At 30.9% G+C, this 19,261-nt stretch overlaps 1 protein-coding gene across 8 annotated transcripts in view; it reads left to right on the top strand.

Moving 5' to 3' along the window:
- LOC116340205 (kalirin) overlaps window positions 1-19,261 on the top strand; it is a 33,724-nt gene that overhangs the window by 10,788 nt on the left and 3,675 nt on the right. For 7 of the 8 annotated variants that reach the window (XM_031766543.1, XM_031766539.1, XM_031766545.1 and 4 more), the window contains 11 exons: window positions 23-622; window positions 5,068-5,356; window positions 9,299-9,371; window positions 11,275-11,686; window positions 12,404-12,487; window positions 13,505-13,848; window positions 13,936-14,125; window positions 14,190-14,327; window positions 14,407-14,673; window positions 14,753-14,973; window positions 18,164-18,290. In XM_031766543.1, the coding sequence (XP_031622403.1) occupies window positions 23-622; window positions 5,068-5,356; window positions 9,299-9,371; window positions 11,275-11,686; window positions 12,404-12,487; window positions 13,505-13,848; window positions 13,936-14,125; window positions 14,190-14,327; window positions 14,407-14,673; window positions 14,753-14,973; window positions 18,164-18,290 (2,745 nt within the window). The remainder of the gene's footprint in view (window positions 1-22; window positions 623-5,067; window positions 5,357-9,298; window positions 9,372-11,274; window positions 11,687-12,403; window positions 12,488-13,504; window positions 13,849-13,935; window positions 14,126-14,189; window positions 14,328-14,406; window positions 14,674-14,752; window positions 14,974-18,163; window positions 18,291-19,261) is intronic. The other variant, XM_031766542.1, reaches the window with a different exon arrangement.

Raw genomic sequence — 19,261 nt, 5'->3', positions numbered from 1 at the left:
TATTTCGTGTATTCATTTGCAGGATGGCTTGGAGGTGATGTTGAATGTGCCGAAAAAGGCAAATGATGCGATGCACCTTTCAAATCTGGAGCAATGTGATATACCTATTGATAATTTGGGAGAAGTTGTATTGCAAGATTCATTTTTGGTCATGGAAAATAAACAGCTAATTCGCAAGGGACGTGAGCGTCGTGTATTTCTATTTGAATTATATTTATTGTTTGCCAAAGAGGTCAAAGACTCGAATGGAATCAATAAATATCATTTCAAGCATAAAGTGATGACATCGGAGCTTGGTGTCACCGAGCATATTGAAGGTGACGAATGTAAATTTGCCGTTTGGACTGGTCGCGCGCCTATGGTATCCGATTATCGCATTGTTTTGAAGGCCAACAATTTAGAAACGAAACAAATTTGGGTGAAGAAATTACGCGAAGTGATTCAAGAGACGTACTTCTCGGGTGCGTCATTGACATTGCCAAAATCACCGGCCAAATCAAGTAAAGCGACTGCCGCATCACAACGCTCATCGAAAGATTTAGAAGATACTCTGTGCGAAAATGATCACGATGGAAGTTCACTAGCCAGCTTTGGCTCTGGAAACACAACTGACAGTGATAAGGTGAGTTTTTTTTTCTTCTTTACAAACTCAAACAACCACCAATATTTTCAATTTAAAATCGATTAACCATGTGTACTTTTGCACAAGAGATCGATAAATTAAATCTCGCTGAAAAAAAAAAAGTTAAAATGCCAAAAACTGCCAATAGGCATGCATTCATTGTTAGTACAAAAATAAAAAAATCAATTCGTATTCGGAAAACTTTGCATCTATTTTCCAACAAATCGCTTTATTTGACAATGTATTTGTGTTGGGAATTTTCTATATTTTTCAGAAGATAAACGAATTCATACAAATACACATCATGGATTACAAGATATGGAATAAACGTCATAGAATGGCGCAAGCGCGATTACTCTCAATATTTTCCAATATGTACATATATAGAACACATTTTTTTTCTTCTCCAACAATGTACACATATACAACCAACTGCCAAACTTTATTTTTAAAATCATTCTTCGGATTTGGATTGTAAAAACCTCGTCATTTTATGACAATAGCATGATGAAAAATTACAAATCAACACTTTTCAATTACAATAAAACCCAACACCATTGTCATTTGCATCCGAGGCATGATTTCTGCCCGTCAACCTTTTTCCCGTTTTCATTTCGGTTTCTGTAATAACAATAACAGAGACTAACCGTATTCAGTATTGAAACTCCAATAAACGAATATGTTCTCATCGAAGTTTAATGTTGAATTCAAACGCAATGACACCTTTCTATCACAAGTTATTGTGTTTGCAATGTATACTTCGCATTATGTCATTGTTTTTTCTTCGAAAATAGTTAAACCCACCATTGCATTGAAAAGCACAGTAAACTATTGGGCTTATTTCGATGTTGCGTGTGCCGTTACTTCATGTGGTTTTCGGTTTTTTTTTATCGACACACTGTCTGTGTGCTACTGCTACCAATGTAATTACCATGGCCAATGTATCAGCAGTAGCAACAGCAGCAACATCAACAACAATAACAACAACCATCACAATGAAACACAACAAAAACAATAACAGCATCTACTTTGCTCTGATCATCCGTTTGACATTGTCAATGTGTGAGTGAGTCCTCATATGACCTGTGTTCAAAAATGTGTATACACCACTTCCAAAGACTTTGGGTGTTGTGCTCATAAAAATTGTACACGCAACGCGACGATACTTATATCTCAATGTGTGTTATATAACCAATGTATATTTATACAAAAAGGACTAACACAGGACCGAAGAAATTGATGCACAAAGGGAAGGAAATATGTATTTTATCTCCCTTTGAACAGTCACTGTTCTGAATCCGTACGAAAGCTATTTTTTTTTGTCGTGTAGCAAATACACAGCGAAAAAAACGCAGCAACTATAATTTCATTTCGTTTTATTTTGATTTTTATCAACAACATTTTTGGTTCATTTAATTATTTGCATATATATATATAAACACACACAACATTTAATATGGTCAAGTCGATGAAGAAACTCGAAATGCACACACCTTGGTGGTGCACAAAAATCAAATTCTGGTTAACAGCGCACAGTGAGATATGTATCGAGGCACAAGTTCACAATGAATCATGTCCCATTCCGGGCGAGAAAAACTTCATCACATGCTAAATACAATGCAAATGCAATAATCGCTCGATGAATTCGTATAAAATGACATTTAAGTGATTTTTTTCGAGTGTTTCATGGTCAAATGGAACTCATTTGTGATTTATTTTAATCAATGAAAAAGAAAAACATGTTTTAATGTGAATTAGAATTTAGCTATTGTTTGAATACAGTGTGAGAGTATATCAAGTGTTGAAAAAAAATAAGAAAAAACTCTAGATTGATAAACAGAAACCACGTCGAACTACTCAAAACACAAAAAGTTTTGATTATATTACTGTGCATTCCGTACATATATAAATATTTTAATGTACTCTTAAATATATTGACTTCACGAATTCCTTTTAGTTGATGCAGATATCGAATTTCGCATAATATCACTTATTCATTCATCGACATTACCAATTTTTCCAATCTGTGAAATAACATATATATGACATGTATGCATGTATAGATGTATGTATATTTCAAACGTATAAGTGAAGCTGTTTTGAACAGTTGAATATTTGGACCAATGACAATAAAAATAAATTTAGTGAGCGACTGTCAAGATGCAGACACTCAACTAGAATGCAAATGTGGAAGGTTCGGAACGCACGCAAAAGTTAAATCTTATTACGTAGAAATATTTTTATAACTACAAACCGATTTTCCTATTAATAATCGGAACCTTTTGAATAAGACCCAATAAATTCACGAAATTTCTCGATCACAACTTCACCATACCAATCAATTACAAATCAATGGTGTAAAATGTGAATAAATTCAATGAAAATATTGGATTTTGATCGTTGTCATAATTCGTCAAATGTAAAGTGGAAATGACAAAAGTGAAAAAAAAATCCATAGATTTAGGAGCGTAAATATTCAAATCAACATTATAATCCAATTCTTCATAATAATTATAAATATTACAAGCATTTTATATTATATTTTCGACAATACAAGTAACAATGTATCGAGTGGAAGAAGTGAAGTAGAAGTACACACGAAAAAAAACCTTCCCATTATTATCTGCTCTATAAATTAGATCAGTGGCAAGAAAATGCTCTTTTTATTTATACAGAATTAGTTCTTTATTCTTTTCTTATCTCTTGTGCTTGGCATTGGTGTACCCAGAGCATCGAGCTCGATAAAAATGGTAGTCTTCATGTCCAGTTTATTGGGTTTATTAGTATTATTCCGGTTCAATGAATTTGATATATAAAGTTCTAGTTCCATGGGCACGTATATTTTGATTTTAGTGTATCGGGAGCGGCTAACATATAGCCAATGTGCAGCTGTCCGGCTACTGCCACTTTTTATAATACGTAGTCATTGAATTTCAATATCGACAATGGTGAAGAGCACAAAAATGTATCCACAATATAGCATATATATACAATGTGCAAATGAACACCAATGGCCAGGGAGCAAATTATTTTTTTCTTTCTTCTCATAAATGTTCGTTTAGTTCAAAGTAAAATGTGATGAGAATATTGAACAAACAAAAAAAATAATAGAACATTATGGTCGTAAGAAATTCTATTGTCAAAAGGTTCATCAAAAAATATTACCACACACACACAAATGGCAGCAATAATTGAATCTTACACGTTCGAAAGAAATTTAATTAAAAACAAAATTATATAAGCTCTGGTAATAGAAAAAAAAAATTATGGTATATACTAAATTCATTATAAAACGCTAAAAGCTTTGAAGAAAACACTGTCGATGTTTTCCATTAAAAATGAGAAATAAACTTTAATATTATAATTGCCTATTTGGAAAATAGCTTAACGGATCCATTTATTTAGTATTGGATTTTGAGTTTTTCGTATCGATTACATCACCGTGCTATTTTTCATGATCGATATTCATATCGTACATAGTACGCCTCGTTTCGACATCCAGCGTGAAAATAAAAAATTTAAGCGAATTTCCATTACGAAACGCGTCCGAACTACCCAAATGCATTATTTTATCGATTTGGTCAAAATATTAACATGAACAACGACAACAAGAAGAAAAAAAAACATTCACACGATTGTGAAGATAATATTAATTTTTCAAATCTAGGAAATACGGCGAGTGAAACAATGAGCACGTCCACTAAACTAATAACCATTTAATTCGAAGGAAGTCGAAAATTAACACGATTCCAACTGATCTACAAAAAGTACAAACAAAAAATGGTTAAAATACATTCAATATCTCCATCTTAGCCAAAGCAAAGCCAAACCACAGTACAAAAAATGAAATCATTTTTAATAACGTAATCATATCATTACACGTAATCAATTTGAGATATTAACTAACTTAATGAATAATATGCAATGATGAGATCTTATCAAATAATCGTTTAACAATTCAAAACAATATCGATATTGATTCGAACGATATAGTATTGTAAAATAAAAGCACCAACAAAAATGAGTAATAATAATAGCAGTACGCCACCACTACCGCCATCAGCACCACAAGGCTTATTGCCAACGAAATCACAAAAAAGTCGACGAAAAATTTCATTGCCTTGGTTTCGTCAAAATAGCGTATCTAGTCCACGTGCAGCTCTGTCTCGTCAACACACCATTGATTCGCCAGGCTCATTTCGCTTTTTTCGTCAACCGTCCACCAATTATCAAAATCAGGTCAATTTACAACTATCTTCAATTTTTATAAAGATTGAATTTGTTTTGTTTTTCTTTTTTTTCTTCATATGAATTAAAATGATTGGAATATAAACTTTGATAATAACAAATCGATTATTGAAAATATTGGTGAATGATATTGTGTACAATTTTCAACCATTCCAATAAATTAAAATTCATTTTATTTTACAATCGAACATTTATAGGCTGGAGGCAATGTGGAAATGACATGGGTTTTAACCGACTATACCGCAACACCAGGAACAAATGAAGTATCTGTGACAAAAGGACAGCAAGTCGAAATTATTGAAACTGTTTGCAATGGTGCTCCCGAATTTTGCTTGGTTCGTTTGAACATACACAGCGGAAGTGCAGCCGATGGTAGCGGAACAATTGAAGGAATCGTTCCGGCGTCGGTGTTGAAATTAGTGCCCTCGAATAAAAGTGGTCATCGAAAAGGAGCTGATGATAATAAAGAACCAACTGATAATAATGGTAAGTAAATAAGTTCATTTTAATTAGAACTCAAATTAATTTAAACAAGAAGGATCTTCTGTATCCTCTTTTCTATTGCGGAGTCTATTTTTCGCAGAAATGTCAATGTTTCATTAAATTTTCATTTTAAACCGCTCTCCATACTAAAACTAAACCAATTATAAGTGATAATCTTATCAAATCATTCATTTCGTAGTATCGTATTAGGTGTATTGTTTATCGTCAGTGAAATACGCCGAATGAAGTTTGGCAGAAGTAAAGCGTTTTTCGACTATACTGTTCGTTTAGATTTTATTTTGAACATTTTTCAATTAATTCTTGTCCGACGGTCAAGTGGCAAAATATCGACGACAATACAAAACTACACTATAAATAAAAGTTGTATACAACCACCATTTGAAATTCGAGGTTTAACTGAGTGACAATTAGGAAAAAAAAAAACAAACAAAAATTCAAAGTCAATTCATTTACCGAGCATTTGTGACATTTGTTGCATTTTAATGGTCATGTTTCTAAATAGAATACCACTTTTCTCATGCAGTGACGCATAAAAAAATGAATCAGTTTTTCAGCGTAAAATGAATTTCTATTAAGATCACTCAAACAAATAATATGCAGTCAACGGAAACTTACAAACAATTGATCAGATAATAAATTAATACACATCTAGAAGCTCCAACCAAGAAAATTCATTGTGATCTCCTTTGCTCGTGTCTCTCATGTGTTAGTGTCTACTTAATATTATAGCTTTTATGACTTATTTGTAGTAAGAGCACATTCGTAGCGACAAACAACTGTTAGTATTATTCACAGACTGTGTGTGTGTATACGCACATCTTCATATGTGTCGTTTAATTTAGACGCATCGCAACGCGATCACTACAAAATATTTTTATATCGAATTGACGTAGACTGTTTTTTTTTTCCTTTAAAAAAATGTCATTTGCTTTTGTGAAAATATTTTTTCATATTAATTATCTCAAAGGCGAATGTATAGGTGTATAGCCGAAGGAATCACTACATATTTTGTCGCTAGCTAAATTTTACTTGATAAAAAAAAGTTTTGTAAAAAATAGCAATTGAAATGATTGCAATTCAATGGTATTTCTAACGATAAATTAAACATATTTTTTTGTCAAAAAAATATATCCTGTATCAAACGCTGTTATCCCGAAAGTGTTGTTTTCGTATTTGGGTCTTGAATGATCTGTATTTTTTTACATTTATATATATATTTATATGTGTATCTTATATGAAAGTAATACGAAGGAAAATCTTAATAAAAACAGAGTCCGAAGAGTGGGCGAACAAAAAGCGAAACAAAGCTACAGATTTTGTTGGGTATATTCGCTATGTGTGCTTTATGTTTGTATCTATCTCAATCGGTCTGCTCGAGTGTAATTTGATAGTCGTCTGTTTATTTTCGTTTGTTAGTACGCGCGCATAGAGTGAAAAAAAAGTTTGTTTCAAAGGCAATAATCTAACACATGCTAAAAATCGCACCGAAAACATTCAAGTACTAAATACCATAATAGCCGTGCATTTTATCATTGTTTATTGATTGACATATCGAATTTACAGTCGGATTCATATTATGAGCATGGTGAAAATTGCAACGATACTTTTTCACATAACTAAATTGTGATCCGAATGTTGTGATTGTACAATTTATTTGTTGATATTATGCAATTTCGCAGAAATATCATTTCGATTAAATGCAATTAATATAATAAAACGTGATTTGTTTAAGTGGGAGAAATTGTTATTGAAACACATGTGGTGTGCAATAAAATTGGTGAATAAAACCATTGAAATTGAAAAAGTACGAGAATCAAGGGTGCTTCAAAAACGAACAAAAAAACAAACAAACTGAAGGTTCTAAATCAATTCAAATGAAATATAAATTGAAGATGATTCTATTACGCTGAATTTGATATATACACAGTAGCGATTTTGTCACTTTCAAGTCACTTCGAACATTGGCGAAATATAAAGACACAAAACAAAGTCAAATCGAATGCGAGACATTGAAATTTGAAAGAAAAAAAAACAACAATATTTGGTATAAATTAAATCCAATAATGGATTTTAATTGTTGAAATGGTGTTTGTGCAAGCGCAGAAAAAGAAAACAAAGCAATCGAAAAATATTGGTATTTCTTGAAGTTAGACGTAAATTTGACACTCGAATATGAATCAGTAAATGTTTTTAAAATGTCGTAATGATTATTCCTTGAGAAAAAAAAATGCCCATAAATAGAACATGCATCCGTATTGAATGAGTCACCGTAGTTCCCAACATCTTATCGCCGAAATTTGTGAGCACTCATAAACAGTATGATTTGAGCTAGATGGTGTCTATATGTGTCATTATTTCAATTTGTGCAATTTTGTGAAACAGTTTTAAGTCTGAATAGCCGTTAGCGTTTGACTTAAATTCGCATAAATGTTGGTTATTGTGTTCATATAATATTGAATAAACATTTCATTCAATGGCGACGATTGATTCGGTTGACAATGTTGGTGGCGACGGAATGTGTGATTCAAAATTATCAAAAAAGAACAAACGGAAACATAAAACAAAGAGCTTAATTGTGTCAACAAAAACTGAATGCACTAATGTAAGCACGGACAATATAAGCCTTAGTGCTGGTTGTGATAATTCATCATTTGGTTTGCGACCTCGATTTTCATTTCGAAAATTTGGTCGCGGTCGAACGTCGTCAAAATCAAGTCTGAATGATAAAAGTTCGAATTCAAATTCAACATCAAGTATAGATTGTGCACCAGGCACACAATCATCATGTGAACAGAACACCATCAAATGCCCGATTATAACTTACAATGATTGCGACAGTGGTGCCCAACTGAATTCACAAATTGAAAGTAAGTGACAAAAGTGGTTGTTCCGGTTGATTATTACAAAGGTTTGATTCTGTTTCAACGTTCAATTGAAGCGTGTCAACTATAATTAGCCATCATATTTGAAACAAATTGTATACACACACAAACACACAAATCACAAAGTAGACCGAACGAACATTATATCGAATCCGAAAAGAAGTCAATCACAATCATAATTCAACATGAATTTATCCACTTTTAATTGTATTGTATAAATTCTATGCACTTATAACAATGTATTGTATTCAGAAAACTTTTGACACAGTTTGTTTGACGATTAACCGAATTATGCGTTTATTTTCAATCAAGCTTTTTTTATGAGTTCGAATTTTTGTTAGGTCATAATCTTTGAGTTTAGTATTGAGTATCACATAAAACAAATATGTTATGAAGGTTTAAGAATTTCGTTGTTTGTGACATTGACCAGTTACTAGCCGAATTATCTCGAAGCAAATTATGCTTTCATCGAATTCCAAAATTGAGATAAACTGTAGCTTTTATCGTTGTACTAAAATGTATAACATTCATGGTTCGTATCCGAATGACGATAATTCTTCTTTATATGAAGCTGCAGCAATGTGCTTAAATCATATTGTACATTTTTGCGTTCGAAAAATTATTAATAAAAAGTAGTTTATGAGATTAAGAGAGAAAGGAATTGTAGACGACGAAGATGAAAAAAACAACACATCGACGCCATAGCACAACAAATTTATTACGAATATTTATAGATCGAATTTTAAATGGAATTATATGTATTCATGTATAGATTTTGTGAAGCTGAGTAAAAATAGAACATTTTTATTTATATACATGTATCAAAATAATATAAATGTATAGCATACGGTAAATGAGAATCGTGCTTAATATTAATGAATTTAGTGAATAGAAAATATAACGTGTCCCATGTACAATTTACATGGCCAGCATTTTTCTTCTTCTGAAATTGGACATTTTATTCTATTGCTTAGTGGTTATCTGAATATGGTACAATATTTTCTCATGTTTTCTTTTTTTGTTTTCGTTTATACATTTGCAGATCTAACATTATCGACAGAAAATGCTGCGGCCACAACAGCGTCACCTATTAACAAGCGCAGAGGTTTCAGCGGGTAAGTGTCTTCACAAATTTCAGATCTTAAAATGATTTTTTTTAAACATTATGTCCTTGAACTTGAATTAATTTTCAAAAATTTCTTCAAAATACTCGGAACGTCATCAAAAAATGATGAAATTGGACGAAAATATGATCAAAGAATTCATAGCACGCCGTTTTTAAGTGAATTTTTATTGACTTTATAATGTTTTCGAAGACATTCTGATTCATAAAAAGTGCGGATAGATCATGTCTGTGAAAATTATCACTTTAAATAAACAAGATGTTTATCAAGTACATACGATCTCTTTTGGGGGTAATTGAAATCAGAAAAACCTTTACCTTTATGTAGATTCACGTCGGTTGAATGGTTCTACAATAGTTAATAATCACAGTTCCGAATCATGAGCTTGAGCTACTCAAGTAAAACGACAGAAGTTTGGTCATAGATAAAAATTTTCCAATGACAAGTGCCATTGAAATTATCACTTTAAAAACAAGTCGAGTTGACTTATTGCAATCGTAACATAAAAGTAGTTCTGCAAGGTAATGTGTTTATTATTCCGAAAATATGCACCAAACTGGCCATGAAAATGAAAAATTATTTATATTTCAATTATTTTTTAACCAATAATAAACTTTTTGAGACAAATTGAAGTGTTATTAAAGAGACATAACAAATTCATTGGATATTCATTTCCAGTTACTGAAGTAGTTTAAATATTTTTATCAGTTTCTTTTTTTCTTCTTCAAATGTTTTTTGTGTATCAACGACGAAGTTATATTTTTTTGCATTAAAATTATGTTTAAACTTCCTTCGTCGGCAGTACTCAATTATTAATGTTTATTCTTGTTCCAACAATGTAAGCATTTTTTGTATGCCGTGTGTTATCGCAAATAAACCGCACGACAAATTTGTGAAATCGATAAGAAATTGAATGGCTATAACATATAAAATTGGTATTGACTTGAGAATGGCTGATTGTGTTTGCGTTTTTAGTTGGTTAAATAAACCTCTACAATTCATTTGTAGCATTAGTTGTGAGTATTGAATGTATTTACACGATATTCTTACGGCATATTTCCTTTCCGCCGATAAGGGCATTTAATTTTTTTTTCAAAAGAAAAATAAAACTGTTTTATGGATTCAACAAGTTCCAACGAAACTCTAAACACTTATGTGTTCACGAAACCTTCTTCGTATAGTTTTGTATGGTGATCTGTCGTTTAAAATGTAGTAAACCTTGGATTGTACTTAAACCAAAATCGCACCAAATCAAGTTTATATTTTTGAAATTTTCCGTATCGTTACGCTCAAGTTCCTTAGAATATTCTTTTCGAGTATTCCATTATTATCAGCAATTATGTACCCAGTTGAAAAATGTGTATTAGTGGTCGACGATTTGTTCGAGTCGAGTGTAGTATGCTTAATATTTTTATTTGTATTTTTCTACATGTAGACGATTGTACGGTTCATATTTGATAAATAAATTCACTGAATTCACTACATTTCAATTTAAGTTTACATCCATTTTAAATTTGTTCATTTTATCCCTTGAATTTGTGTATCAATTGTCTACAATAAATTGATTTCAATACACCGCATCAATGTGCAGTGATTGGTTTACATGTGTTTGTTGCATTTGTTGCTTTTGTCATCGAAGGTATTCATATTTTATTTCAATAAGTGAATATTATAATGACTGGAGAGAGTCATGGAATTTCATTTAAATGCCAAAATGTTTATTTGAAAAAAAAAATGATAAACGAAAACAGCACTTGACATGCATTTGTCAAGTCGTCAATCACACGCGAATAAAAACAATTAAACTGAATTGAACGAAAATGTTGTGTTTCCGATAAAACATTAAAAGTATTCATGAAACTGACTAAAAATATAATTTATTTCTGTATTATAGAAGAAAATGGCTTCCGCCACCACTTCGCAAACTATCTCAGGGAAAAGTGGACAAAACGACAGCACCATCTTCGTCAGCATCGTCATCAACGGCGCCGAATGAGCGACCATTCTTGAAGAAAGGATCCGAAAAGGTGTTCAAGCTGGCCACATCGGTGACAGCTGAAGAGGAACCATTGGCACCAAAGACAAATATAAGTCGATTCCGTGATAAATCGGGCAGTGATCAACATCATAAAACCGATCATGATCAACCACAACAACTTCAAATGAGCCACCCAACGGAAGCTGAAAACGAAGAAGAGGTTATATTACCACCGCCCATGAAACCGATACAGGATTCGCAAGCGATCATTAATAATGGACCAACGGTCGTTGCGTCGTCAGTGGTTGAACACAGTCCATGCAAACGCGTGAGTATTTGAATCGGTGTTATGCATAGAATCTCTAGTACACTGTAATCGATTTTCCTTATGTTCAAAACAAAATGAATTTGGTGATGGGCGATGAGAGGCATACAGGCCCCCCGCTGACTGAGACATATTTTTGGGATAAATTTTGTTTTTTTTTGTTTCAAATTGTTTCAAAATATTGTATCTCTGTTGAGTTTACTCAATCACAAAAATCAGTCGTTCAATTTTATTGTTCGAAAAATAATAATGATTGTAGAACGAATATTGTTAGCGTTTTCACATTCTATCTTAAAAATCTTTTATCGATTATTTATGCACGCAATTCATCCCATCGTACAAATTTGGTGATATGAAATGATTTATACTCTTCTTAACCTTTAGTTCAATTGGATTTTTATATAAATTTTCTTCATTGTTGTAACACCATCATATCATGATCAAAAGCTATGTAACCGGTCTCAAGTCACCTGAATATCATTTTGAAATAAAACAGCATAAAAATCAATCGCTCATCAATTTTGATTTTAATTCAATATGTAAATACTCTCTATCTCCCTCTCTCTGGATTCAAACGTGTGAAACGATTGAGGGAGAGAGAGAGAGAGAGAGAGAGAGAGGAGGTCCCCATAGTATTTTACTATTTAGATTTTGTATTGAAAACAACATTCAAACATTTCTTTAACTGAATTTAAAACACATCATGTTCTTCGCCTATAGACTTCTTCATTATCGTTGAAAACGCTGGAAGGAAATGCAACCACTGATTTAGAAGAAATTGAACAAATAGTTAAGGAGAAAATGGTACTCTCATCATTACTGAATTTTCTTAATCATAATCCGCTTGTTGTGTAGTGAAAACAGAAACAATAAACATATGCATAAAAAGACAATGATAATTATGATGTGTGATGAATGCATTTCATATTTTTTCTTACATGAATCATGTAAATGGCATGTAGTACCATGAAAAAAGAAGAAGATTGAAATGCATTTCCATACTAATTCCATTGTCTTTTTAGGGACTCTTGTAACAGTAGTTAGACGCGTTTACTATATTCTTTTGGCATGGTATTTCCAACAATTTTAAGTTGTTTTCTTATATGATTTGCATGCAAAATTTGAATAAGAAATCTTTTCTATTTTTAAAAAGTTTGAAATAAGCTAAATTGTCATTGGACTTTTCGGCATATTACCCACCAAACAATAGATGGTTTCGACCAATTATCAGCTTATTACAGATTTTTTTGTTACTAATCAATTTGGTTTGCACTTACTTCGATTGGATTCGGTTAAACTATGTCTGCATGGTATTGGCATAATCATCATGTTTTCCATTTTATGCAATAATCGAAAACAATTGCTATTTATTACTAACTTAAAACTGCGCCCTTTTTCCCTTAATTTATTTACATGGTCCATTCATTATTTTGAGAATTTGGCAGATAATTGTGAAATATTTTAACATTCACTGATATATGAGCAATTGTGCCGAGTTTTTGGAAGATGAATTCTTTAATAAAGTGTTTTTAATTGTTTTTCTTTTGTTTTGTTTTAATTGAAGTGATGCAAGCACATTCACTTCAATCTAAGGAACTGAATTAAACAAAAATCGATCATTCTACGCTTATGAACCGTATTTGGTACAATAACTTAAAAATAAAGCATAAAATTTCAATTGAAGTGAATGATTTGTTGGATTTTTGAAACAAAACTTTTTTTTTAGATAAATAATAACTACGACACGTTTAACACGTTTTTTGAGCTAATACAACTATTTTCTTTATTTTGTTCAATAAAAAAAATGTTCATCATAAATAGGAACAACATGAAAGTACAAAATTCAAACTGGTTAAATCATCAAACGATGGCTCTGAATTTAATTCGTCATCTTCATCAGCTGCTGCAGGCAATGCAAATGGCGATAATGATGATAATCTACAGGAAAATGACATTGAAGTATCGATGCGAAAGCGAATGTATGCCCTCAAAGAGCTTGTTCATACCGAAGAGACATACGTGCAGGATTTATCATTGATTGTCGATGGATACATACGAGAAATTCGTGATCCAGATAGTGACATTCCAATGCCAGATGACTTGAAAGGCGGCAAAGAGCGCATGGTGTTTGGAAATGTTGAAGCAATTCACGAATGGCATAGGGAGTAAGTATTTTAAATTTCTAACAAATAACAAAATGGTATATATGATACGCGTGCTTATACAATATGATTGGATTCGTTTTCTTTTAGCTTTTTCTTGAAGTCGCTCAAAAATTGTATACAAAATAGTGTAGAATTAGGACCACTTATAAAGCGTTGTGAACGAAAACTTCATATGTATGTGATTTATTGCCGAAATAAACCCGTTTCTGAGCACATTGTGGCTAAGCATTTAGGTTATTTTGAAGAAATTAGGCTCAAGCTCAAGCATAAATTACTTGTAAGTATTTAAAACATTTATTAATTAAATAGCACCGTTTAAAATGTTGTTGATTATTGTACAGCTATGTGATCTATTGATAAAACCAATCCAAAGGATTATGAAGTATGAGTTACTGTTAAGGGATATTTATAAACACTCTGAACGTGCTGGTGTTGTACAGGAACTTCCAGGTTTACGGGATGCTATGTATGTCATGAAGGTAAGCACATCACATTCATCATATTATCAATATTGTGTGTCCCATCGTGTGTCAAATATAAAATGCAATTGTTTTGCAGATTGTTCCAAAAGAAGCAAATGACATGATGGACGTGGGTCGTTTAGAAAAATTCGAAGGGAAAATAACTGCTCAGGGTAATTTACTGTTGCATGGTCCACTACTTTGTACAGAGGGCACCAACAATGCCGAACGTAACGCAAGCGTTGCGATTAAACCACGTGAACTACAAGTATTTTTGTTCCAACAAAGTATCATCTTTTCGGAAATTAATGGAAAGAAAACACAATTCGTGAATCCAACTTATACTTACAAAAATCATATTCAGGTAACGATTTAATAATCCACATGAAACGTTTCATCATTTTCCGAAATGTAATCGCATTTTTGTTTTTGTCTTTCGTTAGTTTAACAAAATGGCAATAATCGAAGAACTGCCCGAGAATCGATTCATGTTGCGTTCAACCGATCCTCAACGCCAAGAAATTTGCTACATTATAACCACACAAACAAATGACCAATGGCATGAATGGGTGGACACTATAAAGAACATACTGCAAAGGCAATATGATTTATTGAAAGCACTCCAAAGTCCCATAGAGTATCAAAAAGAACGAATGAAGGAATCGTGAGTTATCTAAAATAAATCTTATTCATTTCTCATATACTCTTCTCCCTTATCCTCAAACTAAATACGATGTACTCTATTATGTGCTCATAAAACATTGGCAAACATCGCATAAAACATGCAGTCTGTAATTTAGAATTTAGAAGTATATTGTGGTTAATATTATACGAAATTGGAAAAATCAGAAATATTCACATAAAACAACCGAATGAATGACTGAATCACATGACATATTTTGGAAAATAAGCATTATTAAATTAAAATTCACAATAGAAATGGGATTCAAAAGAGATCCGAGTTATTTTTAATTATTTTGTTCAAATCCGTTATTGAAAAAAAGGCAACATTTTTTTTTTAAATCTCTGACGTGCACATTTATGGGTAGTAATTGCATATAATGTTCCAAAAATTAATAAACATTCAAACGATTCTTCATATTGCCATTAAATTTCATGCTTCACTATTTTTTGTCATCGTATAAAAACGCACTCTGTACATGGACTGTATAGAGAATCAACGCTATATAAAAGAATGACTATCAGTCTAACTTAAAAATAGATTTAATATGAAGAATGTTTGGGAAGAAGCCATCATACCCACATTTCCATTGATTGGATGAAATATTTCGTCTACTTAAAAATATTTCTGACGAAATTACGAGTTAACGGTCCTATTAACATTTAAAAACGTTCAATATAATGCCAACATGCCAAAATCATTGTATTTCTTATAGACAATGAATCGATGTCCTTTGATTCACACCAAAAAATATAGGTATGGTACAAATCGCTCGAACAAAATATAAATTTTGATAGACAGCAATTTGACTATTTGTTCCTAATTAAAGTCCGCATGGTGTAACCATATCGTGTTCAGCTTTGAATGAAAACCAAATGTAAAAAACATCAGTTACAAATCGAAATCAATATGGAATGAAAAAAAAAAAAATAAAAATAAATAAATAAAAAGCAATAATTTTTTAATCCAATTTACAAGAAGAAGAAAAAAAATCAAATCCACAATCCATTTAAAGAAATTGCCACGCTTTCAAAATATATTTAAGCGGTAAATTTATAAATGTTAGCATTTTTCATAAATAAATTTTTTTCTTATATATTTCAAATAACTCAAACATATATTACTCATTGCAAATGAAACCAAAAAATAAATGAAAAAAGAAACAAAACTGTATGGATGATTAGGTGTGAACTTAGCTATTTTTATAAATAAAAATGTGTCTAATTTTTACTTGAAAAGACCAACTGAAATGAGAGAAGTGAAATGCTCAACTTATGTAAGATGAAATTTTCGACTGAGAAATTGTCCCGTTTCCCAAAAATTTAAATTTTACTTAGTCCTTTAGTTAGCAAAATTTTTATTGAATTTGAAACTAATCCAAAATTGAGCGCGGCGATTTTAGGAAAAAAAATTCGTATGATTAAAATGCAAACGGGACATTAATTGATATATCCAATAATGAAATATGAAACCAATACGAACCGCTGTATGAAAATATATACATACAAAGTGGCCAATTCAAATGACACAGAAAAATCCACAGGCGAAGCATAAGTGGCATGCACACAAAATTGTGTATATATATATATTTCCATTGGTGAGTCTTTTATATGAAATAAAAAAAATTCTTTCGTTTCGAATGTGTGTGATAATGTGCGTTTCGCCATTCAATACATGCTCTCTTTCTGATACTAATTTCGAATTCTTAATGCGAGAATTTTAGCCATGGTGTAATGAATAGAGATGAACTAACTAAATACTCATGTAGAATGTGACAAATTCAATGCCGTTAATTATCTCTGTGTCATTGCATAAAATGTATGTATCCTGGCTACGAAAAAAAGACATTATTTCGGTGTTGTATTATTTGCCTAATTCTGTAAAATGCTTAAATACATTTTTAATTTTGCGAATTTTATCCATTCGCCACTCAACGAATTTTCTCATAATTTTGGTTCAATATGATTTGGAATGCAATACTCTTGATAGAGCTTGTGTGTGTGTCTGACTTGACACTTTGGTGTTAAATGTCTCATCGCAGTTTATGCTCTGGTGTAGTATGGGATAGAATACAGTTCGATTTTTTTTCATGCACTGTATCCTTGTCCTCAAAATACAAAGTACTGATAGCAAAACCAAAAACAAAAAAAAAAAAAACACTATAGATCGTCATGACGCACTGTGCTACGAAAAGAAAGAAGATTCATTAATATTGTAGCATTTAAAAGAAAACTTAAAACATTACAATTGATAACAAACAAACAAAAAAACCTTATATATTTAACCTTAAATGTCCACCAGGTTTATTCTTCTATATATACTTATTATTGATATTTATGATAAATACAAAGGAGGTTTGAATTGAATGAAATATTCAATACAACATTTGTGGTGTATATAGCATGAAATAAATAAATGAGTTTGATGGAAGCAACCTGAATTAGAAAATGAATTCATAAGTCAAACAAATGAAAATGATATGCATTTTGATGATCACGTCTGTCACACGTTTGTAAATTTAAAATATAATCAAATGTATTATCAATTAATAAAAACCAAAAAAAAAAAAAAAAAACAAATTGACAAAAAATAGCATAAAACACAAAGTTATTTAACATAAATTCAACAAGAAAAAAAAATGAGTATTCTAAGAATAATATCGCATCAAAACACTGGAAAAATAATGAAAATAAATTATAATAATAAAAATAATATTTAAATACAATAATACGATTACCACCATTTGTCTTATACACAAAAAAAGGGCTGAACCAAGTATTATGCATGATATTTAAAATACAGAAATGTATGTCAAAAGATATGAAAAACAACAAACGCTTTTCATTTCTTATGATTTCTTTTTTTATCAAACATATTTCGTTTTCTGATTTTACCAATTATCGTTTACCTTTCAATTTTATTCCTCTCTACAAAAGTATTTTCTAGCACTAACATTTATAAGGAACAATTATCTAGGTAGCTTACCAAAACTAATGTGTAACATATAATTTTTTCCGTTGTTAATTCAGTGCTTATTATTATTATTTTTTGTATAAATATCTGTATTTTTGTGATTATTTGATTTTATTTTCTGTTTTAATTATTTTCTGATCGTTGTTTTCTTTTGATTTTGTTTCTTTTCGTTTATGTCAAAACAAAATTGCACAATCAGTTCAATGTTTCGCAGTAATAATTTTTTACGAAAAACAATCTCCGTACCGGCACCAGATATTGGTGGCAGCAGCAGTAGCATTACCACATCAACATCATCAAGCAACAATAATGAACATAGTCAGAAGGTAAGGGCTTCTACATAAAGTTAAGGATTCGCTTCAATACAGAATGGATTTCATATAAATTGTTTGGTAGTTGCATTTTTTTTTTAGAAAACAAAAATCCCAATGTGTCAAGTTTTTAAGTTTTTAGTACAAAAAAACACGAAATAATTCATATTATTCCCATAAATGAATTGATGAATTGACAAATATCTTATCTTGATAGAATTGGCTCAAACTTTGAATTGTAAACAGTTTAAATACATTTTGGGATTTTTATCTAAATAATGCCAAATATAAAAACGAATTAATAATAAGAATAAAGTGTACATTTGGAATACAATATAGATTTATTAAAATGTTTTCTATTCAAACTAATTCATAATCTTATTTTAAATGCTAATAAAATAACTAACAAAGGTAATAAAAATAAGAATCATGTTTTGTTTAAACTAAAAAAATGGAAAAGTTCATTTTGTTATTATGTCTTTTCTACTTTTTTTGCTTTTCGTTCGTTTGGTCATATGTAATGATATTTTATTCCAAGGCCTTCGATAAATATTGTATTTAAGAAAATAATATAGATTTTGAGAAAAAGACCCAACATATTTTCGACAATCAATGAATAATAAATGATTAACAATTTCAATATTGTATTTGAATTTGATAGAAATTGCAAATATATAAGAAACATTCACTTGCTATGTGGTCCATTGATTGTCCGAAATATTCAACTAAAAAAAACAGCTTTGATCCGTTAATACGTAGATTACTATTAAAATTCCCATTTAGTCTGTCGCATGCAGTAGAATTTAATTTTTTTTTTTCTATTTTATTTCATCAGATGTTTATTTCATTAATTTTCATACAAGCTTTTTTTTATTTTCAACATTTCATATTTAAACGTGCAATTTTTTTTTATTGGGTTCGCTTTCATTTCTTACAAAGATATTAAAAAGAATAATTGTGTTAGTTAAGAAATTTACTGAAACAAG

The sequence above is a fragment of the Contarinia nasturtii genome, unplaced genomic scaffold, assembly GCF_009176525.2.
Source record: "Contarinia nasturtii isolate CC-2019 unplaced genomic scaffold, AAFC_CNas_1.1 Cnas_scaffold_630, whole genome shotgun sequence".
In the NCBI taxonomy this organism is placed as follows: domain Eukaryota; kingdom Metazoa; phylum Arthropoda; class Insecta; order Diptera; family Cecidomyiidae; genus Contarinia; species Contarinia nasturtii.
Note: the sequence above shows the minus strand (reverse complement) of the source record. Positions and strands in the feature narration are given on the sequence as shown.